Here is a 24827-nt window from a genome sequence, read left to right as displayed (position 1 = left end):
CCTTCATCTGCTGTGTGTTTTTCTGTCTTCTCATTTTGCTTATCTTACTGTGTTTGGGGTCTTCTTTTCGCAGGCTGCAGGTTCGTAGTTACCGTAGCTTTTGGTGTCTGTCCCAGTTGCTAAGGTTGGTTCAGTGGGTTGTGTAGGCTTCCTGTTGGAGGGGACTAGTGCCTGTGTTCTGGTGGATGAGCCTGGATCCTGTCTTTCTGGTCGGCAGGTCCACGTCTGGTGGTGTGTTTGGGGGTGTCTGTGGCCTTATTATGATTTTAGGCAGCCTCTGCTAATGGATGGGGCTGTGTTCCTGTCTTGCTAGTTGTTTGGCATAGGTTTTCCAGCACTGTAGCTTGCTGGTCGTTGAGTGAAGCTGGGTCTTGGTGTTGAGATGGAGATCTGTGGGAGATTTTCACCATTTGATATTACGTGGAGCTGGGAGGTCTCTTGTGGACCAGTGTCCTGAAGTTGGCTCTCCCACCTGAGAGGCACAGCACTGACTCCTGGCTGTAGCACCGAGAGCCTTTCATCCACACAGCTCAGAATAAAAGGAAGAAAAAATAGAAAGGGAGGGAGGGAGGGAGGAAGGAAGGAGATAAAATAAAGTAAGATAAAATAAAATAAAGTTATTAAAATAAAAAATAATTATTATGAAAAAACTTTTTAAAAGTAAAAAAAAAAAAAACGGACGGACGGACAGAATCCTAGGACAAATGGTGAAAGCAAAGCTGTACAGACAAAATCTCACACAGAAGCATACACATAAATACTCACAAAAAGAGGAAAATGGGAAAAAAAAATATATCTTGCTCCCAAAGTCCACCTCCTCAATTTGGGATTATTCGTTGTCTATTCAGGTATTCCACAGATGCAGGGTACATCAAGTTGATTGTGGATATTTAATCCGCTGCTCCTGAGGCTGCTGGGAGAAATTTCCCTTTTTCTTCTTTGTTCGCACAGCTCCTGGGGTTCAGCTTTGGATTTGGCCCCGCCTCTGCATGTAGGTTGCCTGAGGGCGTCTGTCCTTTGCTCAGACAGGACAGGGTTAAAGGAGAAGCTGATTCAGGGGCTCTGGCTCACTCAGGCCAGGGGGAGGGAGGGGTACGGATACGGGGCGAGCCTGGGGCGGCAGAGGCCGGCATGACATTGCACCAGCCTGATGCGCGCTGTGCATTCTCCTGGGGATCACGGGACCCTGGCAGTGGTGGGCTGCACAGGCTCCTGGGAGGGGAGGTGTGAATAGTCCCTGAAATTCTTAATTTCAACCCTTTTAGCCATTACTTCTGGTATTTTCTCTTATTTAAACTTATCCTATGTCTTGCTCTTATATTATATAAGGATTTTAGCTCTCTTATTCTTTCCCTTCCTTTCTCTTACACCCATCCTCCCACTATAATCATCCCAAAATCACATTCAGTGTTACCATTATTATGACTATGTAAATAATTCCACAAATGATCCAAGTAGTCATTTTCAATGATAATATTTCCTTTTGTATGGCTTTCTGTTTTTCTAGGATTTAATTAATTACCTGATAAATAAATCTGCTTACTTATTTTTAAAGCTATGGTAAGTCTTCCCACCCACTCCAACAGTTTGGTTTCATAATTTCAATTCAGATTGTGGACAATGGTCATGCAGATAATATATCATTCTTATTTTTATTTTCTTTGAATCATCTCTGTTTCCTCTGCTCTCTACCTCTGATCTGTACCAAATTTTTTATAAGCCTGTTTCATTCTTCTAGCTTTTGTTATGGGATTTACCTCTACTAGCACCTTGAAAATTCAGGAGAAAAAGTGGCCAAGATCCCTGAAGTAGAAAAGGCATAAAACCCAGAATACAGATAATGACTGAACTTTGAGGGAAGGTGGAACACCTGTTCTAAACTGAAAGATAGAGGTTAAGGATTTGTGTGGATGTAGTTAAATTTCCAGATGGTGGTGAGGGAAGATCAGGAAGCTGAAGGACTGTCCATTTAAGGTCTTCTATTTCTTTTGGAAAATTAGAAGGGAATTTATCTGTTCTGTGCATGTGGCAGGATTGACTCTGGATCTTGTAGGAGAGTAACAAAGAGACTGCTTAGGAGCAAGTGGTCAAAGAAACCTGGATGGTAATAAATGGAAAACACCACCATCTCCTCAATGTCAGGCTCCTTATGAAAAGGAGCTTCCCAAATTATCAGAAAACCACACCAGGCCCAAGATGCTCACTTCTGCAGCTGATTTTTCCCAATATCTCAAAAAAGTAGGTTATCTACCTACTAATAAATTCCCATGTAAGCTATTAGGAAGATAAAATCATTTCCATGTTATCTATGAATTATATGGTTTTAAATTATTGTTTAATATAATAGTTAATATTATATTATTAATATAGTATTTAAAATTATCGCTTCATTTGCACCAATAACTGATTTTCCCCTAGACATTTGTGTTCATTGAGTTCTCTAAATTCTTTTTAATTGGAATATATCATATTCCAGTTAAACAAGGGAAATGGTTAAGTTCCAAAGTAAATTCGTCAATTCATTTGTGAGTGTGATTCAAATTTACTTTTTTTTTCATTTTTGCCTTCTCTTTTAACCACTGAACTATTCTTACTTATACATGACAATAAGGATACTGATGATATTTATTATCCTTCTTTGAAAATCCCTTTGCAATTTGGAACTATAGCCACCATTTTACCAATTTTATAGTTTGCAACTCTACCCATAATTATACTTATTTCTACTGTGTAATGAACTAATTTTTCTGCCACTTCTTTTCTAAGAATACCAATTCTACAGTAACGAGTTTTAAAATGTACTCCATTGCATTCTCAGAGAGAGAAAGCTTTTTGCTAACCCAAGACATAAGAAGAATTCTGACAGATAAGTTAAGAAAACTCACATGAAATTTTGCATCCCCTTAATGAAAAGAAAGGAATAAATATTTACCTCAAGAAAGCAATAGTTTCTTTTATATCTCACTAATTTAAATAATAAGACAATATATAAACTAAGAATCTGATTTTTAAAATTTTTAATTATAGGCCATGGCACAGAAAGAAGATATGGAAGAAAGAATCACGACCCTTGAGAAGCGTTACCTCAGTGCTCAGAGAGAATCTACCTCCATACATGACATGAATGACAAACTAGAAAATGAGTTAGCAAATAAAGAGGCCATCCTACGGCAGGTTCAGTATCTCTATCTTGGTTTTGTTCTGGTCTGTGTGTGTTCTCACCATTCTCACAAAACATGGAGTAAATAATATATGGTATTCCTTGGTAATCAATCATTCTCTAAAATTTATAACCAAGCCAACTAAACAGATGTGATTTTCAGTGTGTAATCTAAAAATCTATCTTAATAATAATAAAAATAATGACTAATATTTACTTTGGATCTAGACATGAACCAGAAACTGTGCTAAACAGTTTACATGTATTACCTCACTTAAATCCAACCACCACCTGTAAGTACAATTATTATACTGAGGAAACTAAGGTTCAGAGACATGAATGCTCTCCGAAGGTCACACATATGGTAATTGCAGAGTCAATGATGGAAACCTAGGTCTATTCGGCTCTAAAGAAGGAGTGAGCAAACTATGGCCCATGTGCCAAAACTGTGGCTCTGTTTTATAAATAAAGTTTTATTGAAACATAGCCATACCCATTCATTTAATGATTGTCTATGACTGCTTTTGTGCTACAACAGTAAAATTGAATAGTTGGAACAGAGACTTTATGATACACAAAGCCTGAAATAATTACCATCTGGCCTTCACAGGAGAAGTCTGCCAACTTCATCTCTAGAGCCTGGACTCTCAATCATTATGCTACATTCCCTCTCCTACTCCAGCTAATGTTACGATTTTCAGTATGTTGCTATTACGGTGTATCTGAAGTCTTAGTACTAAGTTGTATTCCATTTGTTCAAGTTAATACTCACTATTAACTTCTTTTCTTTTTGCTGCCGTCAGTAAAAGATTTTCTTTTTTTAATGTGCTGAATTTATTAAGGAATATGGATAAGTAATATATGAAAGCATGAGAACAATAACCTCTTTGCACAGTAGGTATGGTAGTAGTAGCTTATTTTAACTCTAGAAGAGTGGCTTGAAGCCCACAGCCCCTGGTGACTGGTGTTTGCTATCCTAACTGTGACAATTTAAGTGTCTCTTTTTTCATCCCTATTTCAGATGGAAGAGAAGAACAGACAGTTACAAGAGCGTCTTGAGCTAGCTGAGCAAAAGTTGCAGCAAACTATGAGAAAAGCTGAGACCTTACCTGAAGTAGAGGCTGAACTGGCTCAGAGAATTGCAGCCCTGACAAAGGTACTGCAATAAAACAATTGGTCAACCTAGATATACTTATAGAAATGACTAGTAATCAAAATGGAATATATAAAGATTTTCTTTAGGCTTTATGAATATTATTTAATCTTTACTATATTGGTCTGTTATTTAGATGAATTTTTATGTTACACATATCTTATTTATGTTGAAATGAATGACTGATATATATGATGTGATGATTCCTTTGCCTATTTAAACATTAACAAAAACAAACAAAATATCACGTCCTTAGAGTTAATTTTCCATGGTTATATTTGCACATATGGATATACATGAGAAATAATAATTTAGTAAGCTCAACATAAATTGTACGGTATTAGAAATGTAGGAGATATCATAAGCAGTTGATTCCTTTCTGACTATGGTATGAAAAAATTTTGTTAGAAGTTAGACATTAGATTTGTAGAAGTCTAAAGCCGTTAAATAGTCAGAAAGTGATTTTAATAGTTGTAATTTCTTCTGAACCAATTAAAATCAATAATATTCTGAAGAATGTTCAAAATTAACTGCTATGTTATGGACATTAGATTCTGCAATATATGCATATTTTAGAATTTAGCAACCATTATAATGCTAAAACAACTATTCTTACCTTTCACAGTCAAATGGAATGGCATTGCTTGAAAGTCACATGTCACTAGAATAAAAGTACAGATTTTGTCACTAAAAGCATGTTTGACTTTTTATATCAATTCAAAAATGTACACACATTTTAGATGTTCACACAGTCATTACCATGTGCTGTTTTCCACACCACTGCAGTAAACGGGTCAGATAGATATATGAACTGCAAGTTATAAATTCTGGCATTAGGGATTATCCAAAACAATTGATGCAGCAAAATAAAAGTAGACACGTATAGTTACTTTTGGAAAAGTAAGTAATTAAAGAGGAAGAGTAAACTGATGCCTATTAGTTAAAATAGGGTAGTTAAACAGGTTGTGAAAAGACAAACAGTTGACAAAGCAGAAAGTATTGGTATAGTTGGTTGTAAAGTATTGGACTAACTAGCTGAATGAAACTTTAGTCTGATTAGGGTGATACAATCTGGATCCTTCCATAGTCACAGACCATACCATAAACCACTCTGGATATTTCAGAAATGTGTGATTTCTAAAATAAATATAAACTTATTTAATTTTAGAAATATTATTGAAATTATATAAAAAAGTGCAAACATAGTAGTAGTAGTATGCTATTTTTTCTTGCAAACACATTTAAAATTACTATAATATGAATTAAGATATGTATTCTTAGGCTTTTCATCTGAGGAATATAAAGAACTTTTATAGAGTTATCTTATTGAACTGAACTATTTTAGGGTGAGTTAGGCAAGTGGCTAAATAATAAAAGTAACTTTTGTAATATTTTAGTGTAAAATAATCATCAATAGTGTCGTAAGTAAAATACAAGAAAGTCTGGAATCTCTCCCCCAAAAACACAGTTTAAAATTGAGCAAAAAATTGCCCCAAATTAACCTCTGATGGATTGAGAATAAAGCATAATTTAAAATATAATACTTAACATATGAGGCTTTAAATATTCCTAAGAATCCTTAATTTAGAATGTAAAAAAAAACTTAAAATAGGTGTCTCATCTGTTTTGCCCTCTATTTTATTTTATTGAGGTCGTATTTGATACATATATTCACTTATGCACCCAAAATAATTTCCTCAGTTCACTCCTACCTGATAATATATTGCTAAAATTCCACTTCATCTGGAATTAAAAGGGAATAGAAAGGGAATAGACCCTTTTGATTTCCTCACTTTTCAGCAGTTTTATCTCTCTTAAAAAGTATGAAAATGTTAGAATTCACTCTGCTTGTCCTTTTTACTGCTTTCTCTCCTGACTGGCTCTGTATCAACATTATTTCAGATATACAGTTTTTAGATTATCGCCATATTTAATTCATTATTCACATGCCTCTGGTGCTGAGATTTTATTTCCAGTTTACTCCCTCTGCTTGTAACCCTTTTATAACATTTGAAGATCAGTCTTTCATTTGCTCTCCCAAGCTTTATGGCTAAAATGATTTTTGACCATTTACCTATCTCTGTTCTCAAGACCTTTAGGGACTGTCTCTAGAACCGGTTTTAGTTATTCATTATTTCAATTCCAGTTTGTTTTCAATATCTTACTATTGATCTCCATAGTCTTTTCTACTTCATAATGTTTTTGACTTCTCACTAATTTATGATTTATGCTTAGTTTAAACCTAGGCTCCCTCTCCTATATTTTGAATGATAGTTAATAATCCCTCATATATTTTAATTGGCCTATAAGTATTTTTTCTACTTTTATTATCTGCCACTATTGTTTTCTTCTCTTTGGCCCTCCTCTCTTTAAATTTGGTTGCTTCTCCATTTCCAAATATGTTCACATTCTTCTCAAAACTATTTCTGCCTATAAAAGAAAACTGTAAAGTTTTCTTCTAAAACTTTAGCTCGTGTGAAAATTGCTTTGTCACATTAAAGAGTGAAACCAAGATAATCCCTATATCCCATCAAGGAGTCAAAAAATAGCAGATTGTTCTTATGTGACTATAGTATTTACACCAGTTGCTTAAATTGCAGTCTTCATAAGGTTAAGGTGAACATAAATCAAGAGTGGTTGCAAATTGACCCAGTGTTTGTTTAGAGATGATTTCTGAATTTATTCTTCGGTTGATAAGAGTATCTTTTTTTCTGCCAGTGTGGTGTGTGTGTGTTTAAAAATAGGTAGCTAAAGCTCATTTAAGGCTTTTAGAAAGTCAGAAGTATTGAATAATGGCTAGAGATAAAATTAAAAATTTGGCTTTGGTGAGTGTATTTACAATTAAATAATAAACATTTTGGGATCCCAGTCTTATGATTTATGATGTTTACTTCTTTAATTAAAATGCATATTCCTAAGCAAGGACATAATTCATCTTGAATTCCATAAGGTATTTCATTCATTTTTAGTACCAATAAAAAGTATCAACAATAACAGTGATTTAAACATGACAGAATTCTCGTTTAATCTCTGAAGTGAATTTTCACAATGTTTGGTATGTTTTCAGTTTGGTGTGTTTAAGATGGAAACAGCTAGAAGTTTAAGGACCTTTGAAAGATCTACTGACTTACTTGTATATTTGAATAAACAGTTTTGTAAATTGAAATGTTCATGCCTTGACTACCTTGAATCAGTCACCAGATTAATTGTCTTAACATTAACTGCTTGTTAAAATGTACTTTTGAGAGATTACAGATATGTTTAAGAATTTAAAATATATAATTTCAGCAATATTTTGATCCATTTACTGTATTCTTAATTGAATTATAAATTTTAAAAAATACTATTAAATCATTTTGTGGCATTTGAAGACTGTGGTAACATTCTCTGTTGCTTCTGGTTGGAAATTTGGGGAGAGAAATTGGTTATTTGTTATTTCTTCATTATTTTCCCGATTTATGAAATAAGAATATCCGAAGGAAAATCTTTCAAAATGTAAATGTTATTATTTGCATGAGCACAGCAGTTAAATGTTAAATGTTTATTTTATAGATTAAGTTGGAATTTGTTGCATAAAATAGTACATATGCATATGAACCAATACATGAATAGGTTGCTATTTCTTTTCAGGTACTGCATGATATATTTATATATAGCCCTATATTTGCATAAAGTAAGTTTCACTGTTTTAGAATAAACTTATAAAATGTAATAGAATATGTTCTGGAGGTTAAATTTTGTTATCCTGACATAGGGTACTTTGGCTGTTGCGATTATTTGACTTCTAATTATGATTAAAATGTTGATGTAACTTTACATGTAATCTGTGCATAACATACTAATACAATTCAGCTATCAGCAATGTCACATGTGTTGAACACTCTGCATCTGTGGTAACCTGACATTCACCTCCAAGACGTGTAACTAACCTTGGCACTGGGCAAACATTAGCTCACAAAAGGCACTGTGCTGCCTGTTCACTTTAGGGCACTATTTTGTTTCCATAGCAACAAATCAATGCAGAATCAGTTTTAGAATGGTCCCTATTATCATTCAGGAGAATTCACAATAAGTTTTCTTGTCCTCACAGCATTATTGTCACTTTATTTGAGGACTTTTAATCATTTTCATTTAAAATGTCGAATTAAGGCTATGTCTAAGAATAGGCGCTGAGGTTCTACACCTACAGCCATAGTGTGTATTCAGATACCAGAAGTCATTTTGCAAGTTTGCCAGTGCTGCTGAGGAAACTCAGTCCTGCTTGAATTGGAGAATACTCATAATAATTAACCCCGTGGCTTAGCTTTTTCTCTGATTTCTAGAGAGCTGGGTTTATAATAAATTTTGTTCCAAATTTATTTCACCTGAGTCATTGCCTTGGCCTACTCCTCAATATTGAGGTACTTTGTTTCCGTTATTTTTAAGTAATATGATAAACAAACAAACAAACCAAAATATAAAACTTCTAACAATCTATCAGAGACATATTCTAGTGTTTGGTTTCCCGTAATTCCAATTATTACATGACTCTTTCAGAGTTGCTTTAATTCTGTCTATAGTGGTCTTTCATTGCCAGCCATCACTAACCTTCCATACCTTAGGTTGGTAGCTTTTTATTTGAGCATATCATTATTTTTCACTTATAACCATCAACTTCATCATGTTCACCAGATATCAGTGTAGTTCTTTCCACATAAAATTCTATTAAAGTATTAAATTTGCTGTCACATTTTTCTTTTAAGCATTCTGTGCTATGTTCTGTTCAGTGTCAGTGCCTTTAGTTCTGATTTTTCAATTTTGTCCCTCTCCTTTTCCTTGACTCGTTAGTCTGATCCAACCTCTTCTACCTCATCTGATGATTATCAATATGTTATGGAAGCTAAACTACAAGAAATGATCTCCATACGTAGGAAGGTAGTCCTACTGGACTTTACTTTCTATTGCTAAATAGAATTCATCTAAGTTTTTCTTTTCATTTGTAAAAATTATGTTACTTTTATTTATTGATAATCGACCATCTGTGCAGTTCAGTGCTTCAGGAGCTTAAGATTGGACAATGGCAGGTTTGTGTTCAAACCATGCACAGTCTGCATGTTACATTTGGCTGATTTCATTGCTCATAAATAACTCCAATGTTTTGCTGATGCTTGGATGTAACAGGCCTTTGTAGCTGACACATTTCAAGCAATGCTGTTCAGCTGCCTGTTTAAAAAAAGTTTATTTTTTGAAAACTACATTTGCAGTTGGTAGTAGCTTGCTTTACATTTTATTTAAGTTTATTTAGAGGAAAAGTGTTAACCATATCTTACATGTCAGGTGCATTCTTCATATTTCTTAATAGGCTGAAGAAAGACATGGAAACATTGAAGAACGTATGAGGCATCTAGAAGGTCAACTTGAAGAGAAAAATCAAGAACTTCAAAGAGTATGTATTTTAAGACCATCCCTCTCAAGCATCAGTTTATGGATTTATATTCTACATATAAGAACTGAATGTCTTTCTCGATTATAGGTTATATTTAAAATCATATGAATATGCCCTGTGCATTAAAAAAAGTTTCTGCCAATTTAATCAAAACAAATATAAAATTAAATCCAGCTTTAAAACTAGAAAAAATACAAACAAACCCAAATATTTTAAAGTGATTTTTATGTTAAATTTATTTATTTTTCGAATGTAAGGCTAGGCAAAGAGAGAAAATGAATGAGGAGCACAACAAAAGATTATCCGATACTGTGGATAGACTTCTGACTGAATCCAATGAACGCTTACAGCTACACTTAAAGGAACGAATGGCTGCTCTAGAAGAGAAGGTAAAAGGACCAGTAGAATCACATGATTATCAGCTATGTTCTTATGATCATGTTTGTTTTACACTCTGCTACAATAATTGCATTGTTCAGATGATCCATTTACTTTCCTTAATTTAAAAAAAGCCTGCCTGATATATTCTTAAAAGTGAAAAAAAAGTTTCTGTAAAAATATGTAAGATCAATTTTTAAATGAATAAAAAATGTTACATGGTATATAAATCTTACATATTAGCATGATCATATAAGACAAAGGTATTAAAACGTGTTGCACTTTTGTGATGAAAATATTTCATTTGTCTTTCACGTGGTATGCAAAAAAGAAGAGTAAGACAAAAATTAGTATTTTGGAGTGTGTGGGGAGGCTTGCTTTGAACCATACAAATGTTTCAAGTAACTGAATCTACTGCTAGTCTAAAAGCCGAAATGTGAGTGAGTTTATATCACCAACAGCACTAGTGTCAGTCCCACCACAGAGTTTAGAAATGCAAAACTTTCAGCTGCATTGTTTCCAAAAAAGTGTTTCTGTACAATCTACAATTTCATTCACAGTTAATATGTCCGATTAATAGTTGGTGACTACCTGACCAGCAAAAGCTAGTGAGCTGGTTGCCAATTCCAGAGTATAAAAAAAGGTAGGGACTAAAACCTAGGTGGAGAAGTCATTTTGGAAATTTAGATTGAATGCCAATCGCTACTTAAGCTAGACATTTTCCCCTGCTCCATACAATAAACCAAAATAGGAAAAATGTTTCAATGAAATGTTAAAGTAGTTTGATTAATTTACCCATTAAGAAGTCATAAGGCATGCCTTCTTCCCATTCAGCACCAAATGCATGCCAATAACCACACTCTTATTTTAATTTAACTCTATAAATTTGAAAAGAATACATTATTTTAAATCATGCTTTGTAATACTATAAGAAAAGCATAAAGCTTTTACAACAGTAATACTTTTATGGCAAGAATTTTTTTCAAATCTATGATGCAAGTTATTTCCACATCATGATATGTAACATTAGTTTTTAAAAGCTAATATTTTATTTTTATTTATCTAATAATTTAAACATTATTAGAAATTGTTAATTCTGTATTTGAAATAAAGATCCAGAAATAGAACTTTTAAAAAAATCTGATCTTACAATTTCTTCTTTCTTCGGGTAGTAAAAATGAGTTTATCTGAATTCTTCTCTATGATAGCTTTGGCTAATATTTTGCTTTTTATTCACTTTTTCTCATTTGAAAAGTAACCTAATTATTTCAAATTTTAAAAAGACTGGGAAGAGGCAGTCAGAAATAGCTTAAAAGTTAATATTTATCTTATTTGTCAATTCAAGTGTTTCAAAATGACATTTCCTATTTAAATTATGTATTTCTAAAAATGTTAAGGTGTCTTGTTTAAAGATTCCAATGAAACTTGGTTTCCATGGAAACGAAAAAATAGATGTACCAAGGAAGGAATCAAAGAAGATTCTTGAGTGATAAAAAATTAATCTACACATTTAATTATTTTCTGTTTTATTTATTATTTATCTGTTTTTTTTCTTTTCTGTAGAATGTTTTAATTCAAGAATCAGAAACTTTCAGAAAGAATCTGGAAGAATCTTTACATGATAAGGTATTATGGAAGCTTACATTTTGCCCACTTTTCTATTTCACATTGGTGAATATTTTATTATAAAATAAATTTGTTAATAAATAATTTTAGGATGTTATCTTTTGAAAATATTTTAACTTTTATATTATACATACAGAAAAGTGTACATATATAGGGAGAGCTTGATGAATTTTTACAAACCAAACACACTGAAAATCAACATCCTGGAAGCCCCACTTAGTTAGCATATAATCACTACTCTTATCCTAAAGGATAATCACTATCTTGACTTCTAACAGAAAAAAAATGGTTTTGACTTTTTTCATGCTTTATATAAATGGGATAAAACTGTATGCACTGATTTGTGTCTAGTTTGAGATATTATTTTAGCAGAAATGTATTAAATACCTACTGTGCGTAAAATTGTGCTGTTATATTTGCAAACATGAACTTAGTTCTAAAGTACCTGAAAAGTCTAATTGAGGAGAGAAAACACAAAGCAATGAGTTGTAGAGTCACAGATGCCAAGTGTCAAATGAATGAAAGATAGTAAGAACTACAGGTAGGAGAGATCAATATACATTGCTGCTATAAAGAAGGCTTCAGAATGCTTTAAGGAAAGATAGGACTGTTTTGCAAGACTTTCAAATACAGTGCCTGTGCCATGATTGCAAGTGCTTAGAGTGGGGAGGAGGTGAGTAGTGAGTTTGATATCTTAAATAATAATGAACATAACAGTTTGGCTGGAATCAGTTATTCTTATTGTAGGATATGTGATAGACTAGGCAGATAAGGACCAGATTATAAAATGTTAAAAGCTGTAATTGCTAATGTGTTTTCCTCCTTCCTTAACATGTAAAATTCTTGTTAGCAATTTTGTCTTATTTCATTTTGTTCAGCATCAGTAAATGAAATAATATAAAATCACTAACTTAAGAAGTGACTTATAGATGTATATTAAACAAAAGATGGAAGGAATGGAAACAGAGAAAGGAGGGAGAGAGGGAGTAATAGAAGGAAGGAAAGAAGGCAGGAAGAGAGGGAGGAAGGGAGGGAAGGAAGGAGGGAAGGGAAGGAGATCTGGCAACAGTATGTCATTTGGAAGGTATTGGAAAAGATGAGAGAATAAAGATAAGAAAGAACAATTGTACATTTAACTGTATTGAATACTACATATTATGATGTTAATTAAAAAAATAACTATTTAATCCCACAGTCAGGACATACACACCCTTAAACCCCGAAAGATAGGTGTATTAGAGCAATACAATATGGTGCCTAGAAGATAGCATCTAATTCTTTCTGAAGTAGTTCAGAAAGTCTCCAATGAAGAAGATAACATTTCATCAGGCTCTTGAAGGCACATTTGATCTTAACAAATAAAGAAGGGTAGGGAAGAAGATGATAACTATGCACTAGCACAGAGAAAACAAAGATGGTTGATTTGCTGAATCACCAGAAGTTTGCTGTGACTGGTATGTGTTTAAAGAACTAGGGTGTAAACAGATTGTGAATTCGGGACTTAATCCTGTTATAGAATGTTATGTTATCCAAAGGTCTGTGTGCTTCTGGCAAGATCCCCAGAACCCACTCCCCAACCTCCTACCCAAGCCTGTAGCTCCAAAAGTCTGCCCAGGCAACCCGCAGTACTAATCATTCCATGCTTTGCATTCCTGTTCATGTCAATCCCTAGAGGCAGCAAATCCCAGGTCATACCTCATTTCTGAATATCATTCCATACAGCTGAGCACATTTCCTCATCTAACCACATCTATAACTCCTCAAATTTTCACTCAATTATCTTTAACTCACAGTCCATTATTAGTAATATCCTTCATATACTCAACCTCTTCTTTTCATGTTTCTCTTCATTATTTTGATCTCTAAAATTTGAAGTTCCTAGGACTGTCCTTGGATTTCTTCTCTATGTTCGGTCCCTGGTGAGTTCATGGATTTAAAAACCATCTGTAAATTGTGAATTTGCTAATTTAGATCACCTACTGTACTTCCTCTTCCCTGAGGGAGTACATATATTCAAGAGTCAACCCAGTATCTCTATTCGGACACATGGTCATCTCAGTCTTAACAAGTAATCCCCCAACCCCCCAAACACCACCACCACCTAACCTAATCACCACCAGCAGCAGTCTTGTCAGTAAATCACAACTTCTTTCTCTTAACTACGCAGGCTAAAAACTTTGGAGCTGTTCTTGACCTCTTTCTTTATCACACACCCCATAGCCAGTCCATAGCAAATTCTCTTAATTCTATCTTCAAAATACAACCAATATCCTTGCCATTCTCTTTCTAACACCACTGTTGTCCAAGCCATAATTCTCTTGCCTGTTTTTGGAAGAACATAATAATTTTTTATCTTCTCTACTTCCCAATCCCATTTATCAGTCCATTTCACAGCCATCAGAATGATCAGGTCACTTCTCTGCTCAGAAATCCCCCAATCATTGCCTACTTTAAAAATGGTTTGCAAGGCTTTCAGGTCTACCCTTACCAAACTCTGTAAGCATGATTTTCTAAATCCATTCTATTTGTCTCTCTCCTTAATCTCTCCAATCTAGTCACAATGGCCACCTTATCCTCTCCCTCACCAAAATAGTCCCCCTAAGAGGCATTTTCACCTGCCATTTCTTCTATCTGCCATTCCTTTTCTTAATGTATATTTTAACTCCCTCCATTTCACTTTATTGGAGACCCCTTCCATTATTCTCCTATTTTCTCCTCCCTACCAACATCCTATAAATCCAAATTGTTTACTGTTTTTTCTACTAGACTGTAAATTACATGAGGGCAAGAAATTTGTTAGTTCACTACTATATCTTAGGGCCTAGCACACAAGAGGTGGTCAATGCATATTTGTGGAAATAATGAATAAATGAATTAATAAATGCAATAAGAAACTATCAAATAATTATAAACAAAGATTTTATTTGATCAAACATGTTTTATAAAATGATACATCTAGCAGAGGAATGTGTGGGAAAGAGATTGAAGGTAGCAATACATCATGGAAGCTGGTAAAATAATTCAGGAAAAAGGTAAAAATGTGTGTAATGTAGGATGGTGGTAGAAAGAATTTTAAAAAGAGCAGATAAGAGAAACATTGCAAAGGCCACATTGACAAAAAATTGTGGTGAGAAAAGAAGTATGAGTCCAGTAAAATGTCCAGCATTGGCCACATGGAGGGGGAAGAATAACAGCAATAGAAAATCTGGAAGGACACATTTATAATGTTATAAAATTTATAATCACAAAAACAACATTAAGTCCTTACATGAGTATTTAATTAAGGGCTATAAGATCACCCTCATCTTCATAAATTTGCAGACTGAAACTGTTAATGCCAATCTGAGAAAATTATCAGTTGCATAAATTATTGTACCAATATCGAGCTAATAATTTTAACTCATATCAAGTGATAATTTTTTTCTCATCCTTTTAATTTAATCTTCCTTCTCTTTCACCCATGTGTCCTTCGACCATTATAGGATGGTAGAATTCCTTTACTTACTGTAGAAATAAGACCTTTTCTTTATTTTTTAAACTGCTATACTTTCTACTCAGATTTTGAAGTGATGTATACATAGCTGGTCATGACCTTAGTTTTCCCATATGTTTAGAAAAACTTAGCATTAGTGAATGTTAGGGAATGTAGATAAAATTTTATTGATTTCTGCTGTCATATTTTCATTTCAAGGAGAAAATCTGGCATTTTTTGCTGTCATGTCTAACAATATGTAATAAAAATATGTTAATCATTTTTTCCATTTTTAAAAAGTCGTTAAGCTTGGTTGTTTGGTTTATCATAGTTGAGTGTTGGTACTAATGGCATATGCATATCATCTGAGTAACGCCTCTTTGATTTTTAGGAGAGATTAGCAGAAGAAATTGAAAAGCTGAGATCTGAACTTGACCAGTTGAAAATGAGAACTGGCTCTTTAATTGAACCCACAATATCAAGGTAACATTAAATAAAAAGCTTTTGCACCAATAATCAATATGAATTTCCTTATGGTTTCATATCTCCTCAAGTAAAATAAGTAAGTACCTCCTGTTTCTCAGCGGGCATTGCCCTATTTTGATCCCTTACTGACTTACAGCTTTTACACTCAAAAATAATTCTCTAATTTAGTAATTCTTCCCTCAAATATGCAATAAAAATATAAATTATTACCTTTTGTATTCTGTATTTAATATATATAGAACTATGTCTTCTTATATATTATAAATTATAAATGAAGAAGTGGAACCATATATATAGAGATTACATCTCTTTCCAGGAAGAATCATTTTCTCTACATGCAGAAATGTTTTCAATGTTTAATGTTGCTGAAGAAACATCATTGGTATGATCACTTAGTATCTGACTATTTTGTTAAACTAATTACAATAAAGAGGGAAGGAGAAATTAAATGTGTTTAAAAAAAAAAAACTTCAAGTAAACTTGTTTGTACTCATCTACTTTGACTCAATACCTAATCTTAAAAAAAAAAAAAAAGCAAAGAGATCCTTTTTTACTCTCTAGATAGACAGATCAAGCTCAATAATTCACATATAATTTTCCTTTGTGCTTAGAAACTTTTATTTAAAGTTGATAAAAAAACCATAGAGGGATTCACCCATTTGAGCATTTATTTGTTAGACAACACAGTATCAGCTATTTGAAACTTTTGACCACCACAGACTTCTAAAAGTCCATTTTTCTTGGTCTTATGCTTATCCTAAGAATGTTAGCTCCACAAGGTTGGATATTTTGTCTGTTTTGAGTACTATAATCTCAGCACCCAAAAAAAGAAACCTTGTATATAGTATACTCTCAATACATATTGTTGAATAAATGAATATCTAGTAAAGCATTTTTTGGACATTCAGATGAAAAATCCAAATTAAAAAAAATCGTAAGGGTGCTTACATTCTCTTCAATGTGAGTATTAATAAGAACAAAATTCAGTATAGTATAAGAAACACAGTTCTGCAGGCATAAATATACCCAAGGAACTTTTAAATATGTAGGTCTTTAATTTTGAAAATAATGTTTATTTTTCTAATGTTTTATTATGGTTTATATATCTGAGGCTATTAATTCAGTGATATACATGGTGATGATGATGATGATGGTAAAGGAGAAAGAAAGAGCTGATAAAATACCAACAGTGTAAATACATAGAACTAGCATTATTCAGTCAACAAATGAAACATATTTTAATAAGACCAAATGGCCGTTTCATTGTCTTTTTGACCTTCAGTCTCAGAAGTACAGAGTTCTAGAGGTGTTGTCTAAAAGTTCATCACCTTAGTGAGTCATCATGGCAGCCCATCAATGTGACATTAATCCACAATGAAGGATCATCAGGGAAACTTGGGAACTACATACAGAACAACTATTCTTTGATACAATGGATTGTAATAGAAACAACACTAGACCAAAAATAAGAAAACTGACATTCCTAGGTCTTAGACATATAATAACTAGCAGTTTGATTTTGGAAAACCCATTTTTCCTTAATAAGTTCAAATATATATATATGTATATTTACATAATTATGTAAAATAATTTTATAAAATATATATGTATATTTACATGAATTATATAAAAATATTTTTATAAAATAATATGACTATCTCACAAGATTACTTTGCAGATAAATGAGACAAGTGAGAGGTGTTTTGTAAACAGTAAATCAACTCACAAATATAAAGTATTATAGGAATTATTAAGATAGCTAATTTATAATGAGATAACTGAATATTTATTAAACAGCAATTATTTCTTGAACATTCATATTTCTGAGTGCACATAATTGAAAAAAAACAATAAAGAAGACAGAAAGTGCATGAGAACTTCATCTACTAGTTTTTGATCTTACAGGTGGGGAGGTAAGAAGAGTTGAGCTTAAGTGAGTATCAGTGACTAATATCCTCTACTAGAATCTCATCTGAGAAGAAAGTAAAATGAGTTCCAGAGTGGCCGAGAAAGCCTGATTTGGCTCAACTCAAGGGAAAGGGTAGGATCTGGATAATTGGAAAGGACAATGAAGGACATCCCAGGAAGCAGATAAATGAGTAACAGATTTTCTCTAAGAAAATTCGTACTTGATTTATCTACTGAAGCTCCTTTGTGAGATTATATTCAAGAGTCACAGGAGATTCAGGAGGGAAAACTACCTGGTTCCTTGTTTAAAGGATCCAGTGACTGTATTGTAACTTACATCTGCAAGTGCCTCTCAAAATATTGTACACCAAGAATAATTTTAAAGCTGAAATATATGGATATACTGCCTCTGACAGATCACAGAGTTGAATAAAAAGAGAGAGGTGAGGAGTAACTGCTTTAGATGAAGTATAAGCAATGGCTCTTCTACAGTTGGTGTTGGTTCAGGTCTTTGTTCTTTCAAGATGAATTAAGTACTTTCTGCTTGTGAGACTGTGACATTGGAGATACAGTGGTGATGGTAGTGAAGAATACATGTTCCAGATGGAAAATGCAGGAATATGAATTTGAGGACTGTTATAATAGAGGGAATACCAGGAGCTAGAATAGTATATGAGAATGGGACTTTTAAGCTGAGACCTTAAGAATAGTAACCACATAAATGTTTGAAGAGACGATTTCAGGCAGAAAGAATAGCATGTTCAAAGGCTCAAAGCAAAAGAAAGTATAAGTTTGAAGAAAATGACAGACAGCACAGCTAGATGAAGAGAGAAGGCAGAGAGTAACTAGCAGTGTAGCTGGAAAGTAGGAGGGGCCCAGCTAGAGGACCTTGTAAGGACACTGAAGAATTTTGAGCAGGGCTTTGATGGGACCAGATCTGTGTTTTGTTTCATTTTTTTATAAATGACTTGGAGTTGAGAGATAAAACAACAAGAAAACTATACTCCTAGGATGATGTGTTAAAATTTTAGAAATTCTACTCTGATACCCACAGAGACATTACCCTAAGCAGCCACAGACTAAAGGTCCCTAGGATGTTCTAACCTAGACAGTTAGGACTGTATTATAATCAATTGCATCCATTCATTGTCTTACCAGATATTTATTAAGTTCTTATTGTATTCTAGGAATACCTCCTTGAGCATACAATAGTGACTAAAATCTGAACTTTGTCTTCATGAAACTTATACCCTCTGCTATAAATAAAGACTGAGAGTTGTGCCATTTAATGACTATGGCCTGGTTGGTTAGTTTTTAATATATGACTAATTCATAATAAAGCCATTTTGCTTGATTAAGTCTCAAGTTCACGGCTATAAAAACAATAGCTGTCATCTATTTGGGGGATGATTCTTTAGTTCATTTGATGTCCAATTTGGCAAAACAAAGACATGCATCAGTTATGTCAGTGTCTTCTACTTTTTAAAAAACCCAGACCTCACCTAACCTTTTATAATCTTGCCGAATATTTGGGGATGTTTGTCTTTGTTCACAAAGAGAGCTAAGAGTAAAAGCATAGTAGATCAGCAGGAGCCCCAAGTTCAAGAGAAAACACGGCTTTAAGCATATTTCCTAATGATGATGGATCATTTTATAGGACAGCATGTTGCATTTGTAATTATCATCATTATCGTAGCAGTAAACTGAATTTGCTGTAAATCTCTATATAAATAATATACTTGGAGAAACCTTTAGTGCACTTTGATTACAGTGTACTTTATTTTCACGTTTTTTGAAAACCAGTCTTACGATATTTTCCAGTTAGAATTTTCCAACTGTTTTGTCTCTAAGCAGATTTCAGAATTAAATTTGCTTATTAAAAGATTTTTCTTAATCTTTTTGGAACAATGTCTTATCAAAAGCTGAAAAACTCTTCTGGTGGAATATCCTATTTTATTAAAAAAATAAGATTATTAACCTTGGGCCAATCTGATTTTAAGTATTTTGTTGATTTCCTAAATTGAAAAATAAAACATTGGAAAATAGATAATTCTGTGACCCAAAATTTACACATTTTTCTCTTAGCTTAATGAGGAATATTTAAAACAAATACAGTGATAAATAGCATGTACTGGGATATCCACTAAATAGCTCAAACTAAGAGTTGTCGGAATGTAAGACAATGGATTTTGGTTGTCAATCTTAACATGTTCCATTGGACTACTGCTTTTGAAAATAATGATTAATAAACAGAAAGGTTTTTTAATATTCTAAAAAGAGAAAATGAACTTGACCTTCAGAATGAAACTGAGACTGGGGTTTCTGACATAAGCCTCCTAAGAGACCTCTGAAAATTACAACACTTCAACACTTGTTTTCTTCCTTGAAGTTTTTTTTTTTTTTTTTTTTTCCTTTGAGGATTTGTGCTTTACTGCCAATTAAGCAGTGGATAGTGATTTGCTGGTAAGTTTAATTTTTGAGATTGAGCATATTTTATGTTTTCCTTGTTTCCAGAACTCATCTAGACACCTCAGCTGAGCTGCGGTATTCTGTTGGATCCCTAGTGGACAGCCAGTCTGATTACAGAACAACTAAAGTAATAAGAAGACCAAGGAGAGGCCGCATGGGTGTGAGGAGAGATGAGCCAAAGGTTAAACTTTTTATTTCAAGTCTTTGATGGTTTAAGTAAATGCACTCTTCCATTTTGGATAGTATTTTAATACTGAGAAAATTCAGTTTTATTAGTTTCAGGTGTGATATATAACATATTTTTTTAAACTATAACTAACGTATAACCCCTACTACGTACCAAAAGTTGAACCAGGTATGTCCCAAGTATTTATCCACATAACATTGTAAATTGAGTACTATTTTATACTAATTTCAGATGTGAAAATATTGAAGCTGAGAAATTTTAAGTGTTCAGACTTACACAGCCATTTAAAGTGATAGAGTCAAAACTTGAGCCTGTATTTGTGTGATTTCAAATTCCACACATTTATCTATTATGCCATATTGCCAAACAAATGGGCTTTTGGTTTGCTTGGGCATTTAAGCAATGGCAATTATATCGTTAATTTAAATTACATATTTTAATAATAATAACTGTTTTAATAACACTTTGAGGAAAATGTACACAGACTGTTGAAAGTGTTTATAGAAAACTGTTCATTATAAGCTGCAGTGCCAGCCTTTCATTCAGTCAATAACTTAACATCTGTAGGCTGTATATGTTGAGTAAGTATATAGTTGCATTTTATAGAGAAGTAATATATAGTTCTGTGTGCCCTAAGTATAGTTTGTTTTCCTCAACCTCTTTTATGTGTCCAAAATACTATATAACCTACTTGTCCTTATTTATACAAGGCTCCTGACATCCTTTGATTTTTTTAGCTGGCAACTACATGTCATGTATAAGTTAGTCCCTTGTAGTAGGCATTCAATGTCTAATGAATGGATAAATAAATAAATGAACAAACGAAGAATAAATAAATCCATCTCAGTTCTTTTCTCAGTTTTATGTGGTAAATAAATTAGTGCTACTTGGTACCAAAACAATTTGTAACACAAGTACTTACTCAGGTCCTCAAATCTGAAGTAAGTACTCAGGGCAGTATCTTGTGGTCCCCCCAAAAGTCATTTTACATCATCACAAAAATGAAAAACAATTTTTTAAAAAGCAGAAAATCTAGGACTGCTCTCTTACTTTCAACCATCTCCTACCTTCAGATCACAGCTTGAAAAGCACTGGTATGTTGGTTACTCAAGACTTTTGTTCACATGGAGGATTTATTATATTCATTTTAAAAACATAGTCATGTAAATTATTGTAGTATGCCTTGGGTTTAAAAAAATCAGTGAGGCATTTAAGTGACCAGAGCACTGGAGATGAAATTAAACCTCTGCGCAATATTTTTATTAATACTTTCTTTGAATGTTGGGGAGAGAATTCTTGTGTAATTTATTGTGTGGTAATATTCGTACCCTCAGCCTAATTAGTATAAGAGATGAAAATGCTGAAGTACAAGTGAATGGAGATTGTTATATTTGGAAACAAGTTAAAATGTTGCAAACATAGATGCTCTAAAGTAATCGCTGCCTTGAATTGGGGTTGAACTAGAAATCATGCAGAAGTTTATCATTTTTATTCCTATTAAAATATTGATATTTATGCTGAAAATTAGTACCTACCATTATTTAAGTATCAAGGAACTATTTTATTGAAATGATAAATTAAAATATTAATAATCAGTTCTACTTTTACCAAGTAAGCTATAAAAGCATGTATGTTTTTAGTTTTTATTTTCAGAATAATACTTTGAAAATGAGCAGCATGATAAATAGTGTAATTGTTCCTTTACCATCTAGGTGAAATCTCTTGGGGATCATGAATGGAATAGAACTCAACAAATTGGAGTGCTAAGCAGCCACCCTTTTGAAAGTGACACAGAAATGTCTGACATTGATGATGATGATAGAGAAACGATTTTTAGCTCAATGGATCTTCTCTCTCCAAGTGGTCATTCTGATGCCCAGACCCTAGCCATGATGCTTCAGGAACAATTGGATGCTATCAACAAAGAAATCAGGTGAGTTCAATGATTTTTGATGGTCTCAAGTGATTAGAAGACCTTGATTCTAAAAATGTGATCATCAGATCAGAAACATTGGCATCACCAATAAAGCTTATTAGAACTGCAGCATCTCAGACCTCGCTTCACACCTACTGAATAAGAATGTGCATTTTCACAAATTCCTGAAATAAAATTAGGACAGCTTTTGTAAGAAACATATATGAAAAATTTACAGATTAATAATGATATTAGAGCAATATAAAAGAATGAGGTAAAGGTGAAATCCTTGATGAGTTTTCCAAATAAACTGAAAATCTGGGTAGCATTGGATTTTTTGTTTGATCAAACTTCAATCTCGGGGCTTCCCTGGTGGCGCAGTGGTTGAGAGTCCGCCTGCCGATGCATGGGACGCAGGTTCATGCCCCGGTCCGGGAGGATCCCACATGCCGCGGAGCGGCTGGGCCCGTGAGCCATGGCCGCTGAGCCTGCGCGTCCGGAGCCTGTGCTCTGCAACGAGAGAGGCCACAACAGTGAGAGGCCTGCGTACCGCAAAAAAAAAAAAAACTTCAATCTATCTCTTACTCAACTAGTTCCTCTAAGTTTTACTCTCCTTTACAATTAATAGAATACCTAGAGTTTAAAACTACAATTTTTTGTATAGCAGAACCATATTGCCTCTCACCAGAAGGTTTTTCTGGAATCATTTACCACCAATCATTTGAAAGTACAAACTTTCTTTTTCTTTTTTGAAGAGGAGGCAGTTTTTCCATTGGAACGTGTTTGAACATTAATAATGTTGTACTGTGTTACTTGATTAAACCTTCCTTTGGGATTCTGATCTTTGGGTGAAGTTAAAATGCACCATGAATTCACTTTGTTATACAGCAGAAACTAACACAACATTGTAAAGCAATTATACTCCAGTAAAGATGTTAAAAAAAAAAAGGCACCATGAAAATAAATTTCAAAGTAACAGAATTCATATTCTTTGTGTAAGTGAAAAATTAAAATTAAGAGTAAATTTGCCTCAGTATTTGTATTGATTTATTTTTTAGAGAAGTTTAGGATTCACAGCAAAATCGAGGGAAAAGTACAATGATTTCCTATATACCCCCAGCCCCACACATGCATAGCCTCCCCCATTATCAACATCCTTAACCAGAGTGGTACATTTGTTAAAACTGATGAACTTACATTGACACATCATATCATTCAAATACATAGTTTACATTATGGTTCACTCTTAGTTGTTTGGAAAATGTATAATAATGTGTATCCATTATTATGATATCGTACAGACATAGTATTTTCACTGTCCCCAAAATTCGCTGTGTTCTGCCTATTCATCCCTCTCCGCCACTCAACCCCCGGAAAACACTGATCTTTTTACTGTCTCCATAGTTGCCTTTTCCAGAGTGTTATGTATTTGGAATCATACAATATGTAGCCTCTTCAGATTGGTTTATTTCATTTAGTCACATGCATTTATTGTTCCTCCATGTCTTTTCATGGCTTGATAGCTCATTACATTTTAGCACTGAATATTATTCCACTGTATATATGTACCAGTTTATTTATCCATTCACCTACTGAAGGACATCTTTGTTGTTTCCAAGTTTGGACAATTATGGATAAAGTTGTTCTAAACATCTGTGTGCAGGGTTTTGTGTGGACATAAGCTTTGAAATCCTTTGGGTAAATATGAAGGAACACAGTTACTGGCTTATACTTAAGAGTATGTTTAGTTTCGTAAGAAAGTGCCAAACTTTTCCAAAGTAAATACGTAAAAAGAAAATTTTGCAGTGATCATAACCTTGAAGTTAAAGGTTATATCATAGGAAATCACAATAAGCCATTTGTAGTTAAGAGGAAAATATCTCAGGAGAGGTGGTTTCCAACTCCATGTTTCAAACAAACTATACTGGTACACAGTTTTATTATATCAATATGCAAAATGTGTATAGATTCAACTTAAATAGGATCTTGAAGCAACCCAGCTTCAATAAAGAACCCAGTTCTTTTTTCTTTGTGTCTTTGTAATAAATAATGTATACATATTCTTGAAGTTTCTCCCTATTTAAAGAAAGAGTAATAGTGTTTTGTCTTCTCAAAAGCATTTATAGCAACAGAATTTTTTTAAAAAATTTAACTATCTGTCTCTCATATCTACATTATTAAATTGCTTGGTGCTTATGTAAAGGCAACTTGGCTAAGTCAGGATTTTATTTGGCCAAATTATAATTATGAATGACCATTTATTGAGGATTCTATCAGTTATACTTTTTCATTGGATAGGAGGTAAGACTCAATGACTTTGTTGAGATTTGGGTTTCTAAAAGTCTCATATATTCGTTCCTGAGTACAAATGTAAGATTAGGATTAGTGACAGAAATTAACTAGGCACTCAAGGTTTTAAAAGAGTTTTAACAGGTGGTAGTATAGAAATGGGGTCAAAATGAAAGTTGGGAGGAATTATGTATCATTCGAAACGAAAGATTTTCTAATTTTCAGCCAGGAAGTCTCTGGAATTTATTGAAAGTTATATTGCCTAGGGAAAAAAGAAAATATTAGATTTGATATAAAATGTTCACAGAGTTATTTATTTATTTAGTGAATTCCAATTAACATTATAACAGCATAAAATG

At 33.3% G+C, this 24827-nt stretch overlaps 1 protein-coding gene across 2 annotated transcripts in view; it reads left to right on the top strand.

Moving 5' to 3' along the window:
* Nucleotides 1-24827, top strand: part of PPFIA2 (PTPRF interacting protein alpha 2) — a 467683-nt gene that overhangs the window by 358510 nt on the left and 84346 nt on the right. For both annotated transcript variants that reach the window (XM_055085240.1, XM_024122861.3), the window contains 8 exons: nt 3028-3174; nt 4182-4316; nt 9655-9738; nt 9996-10127; nt 11680-11742; nt 15606-15697; nt 20123-20258; nt 21977-22197. In XM_055085240.1, coding sequence (XP_054941215.1) covers nt 3028-3174; nt 4182-4316; nt 9655-9738; nt 9996-10127; nt 11680-11742; nt 15606-15697; nt 20123-20258; nt 21977-22197 — 1010 coding nt within the window. The remainder of the gene's footprint in view (nt 1-3027; nt 3175-4181; nt 4317-9654; nt 9739-9995; nt 10128-11679; nt 11743-15605; nt 15698-20122; nt 20259-21976; nt 22198-24827) is intronic.

This window comes from Physeter macrocephalus, chromosome 6 (assembly GCF_002837175.3).
Source record: "Physeter macrocephalus isolate SW-GA chromosome 6, ASM283717v5, whole genome shotgun sequence".
Lineage (NCBI taxonomy): Eukaryota > Metazoa > Chordata > Mammalia > Artiodactyla > Physeteridae > Physeter > Physeter macrocephalus.
This window is presented reverse-complemented; position numbering and strand designations above follow the sequence as displayed.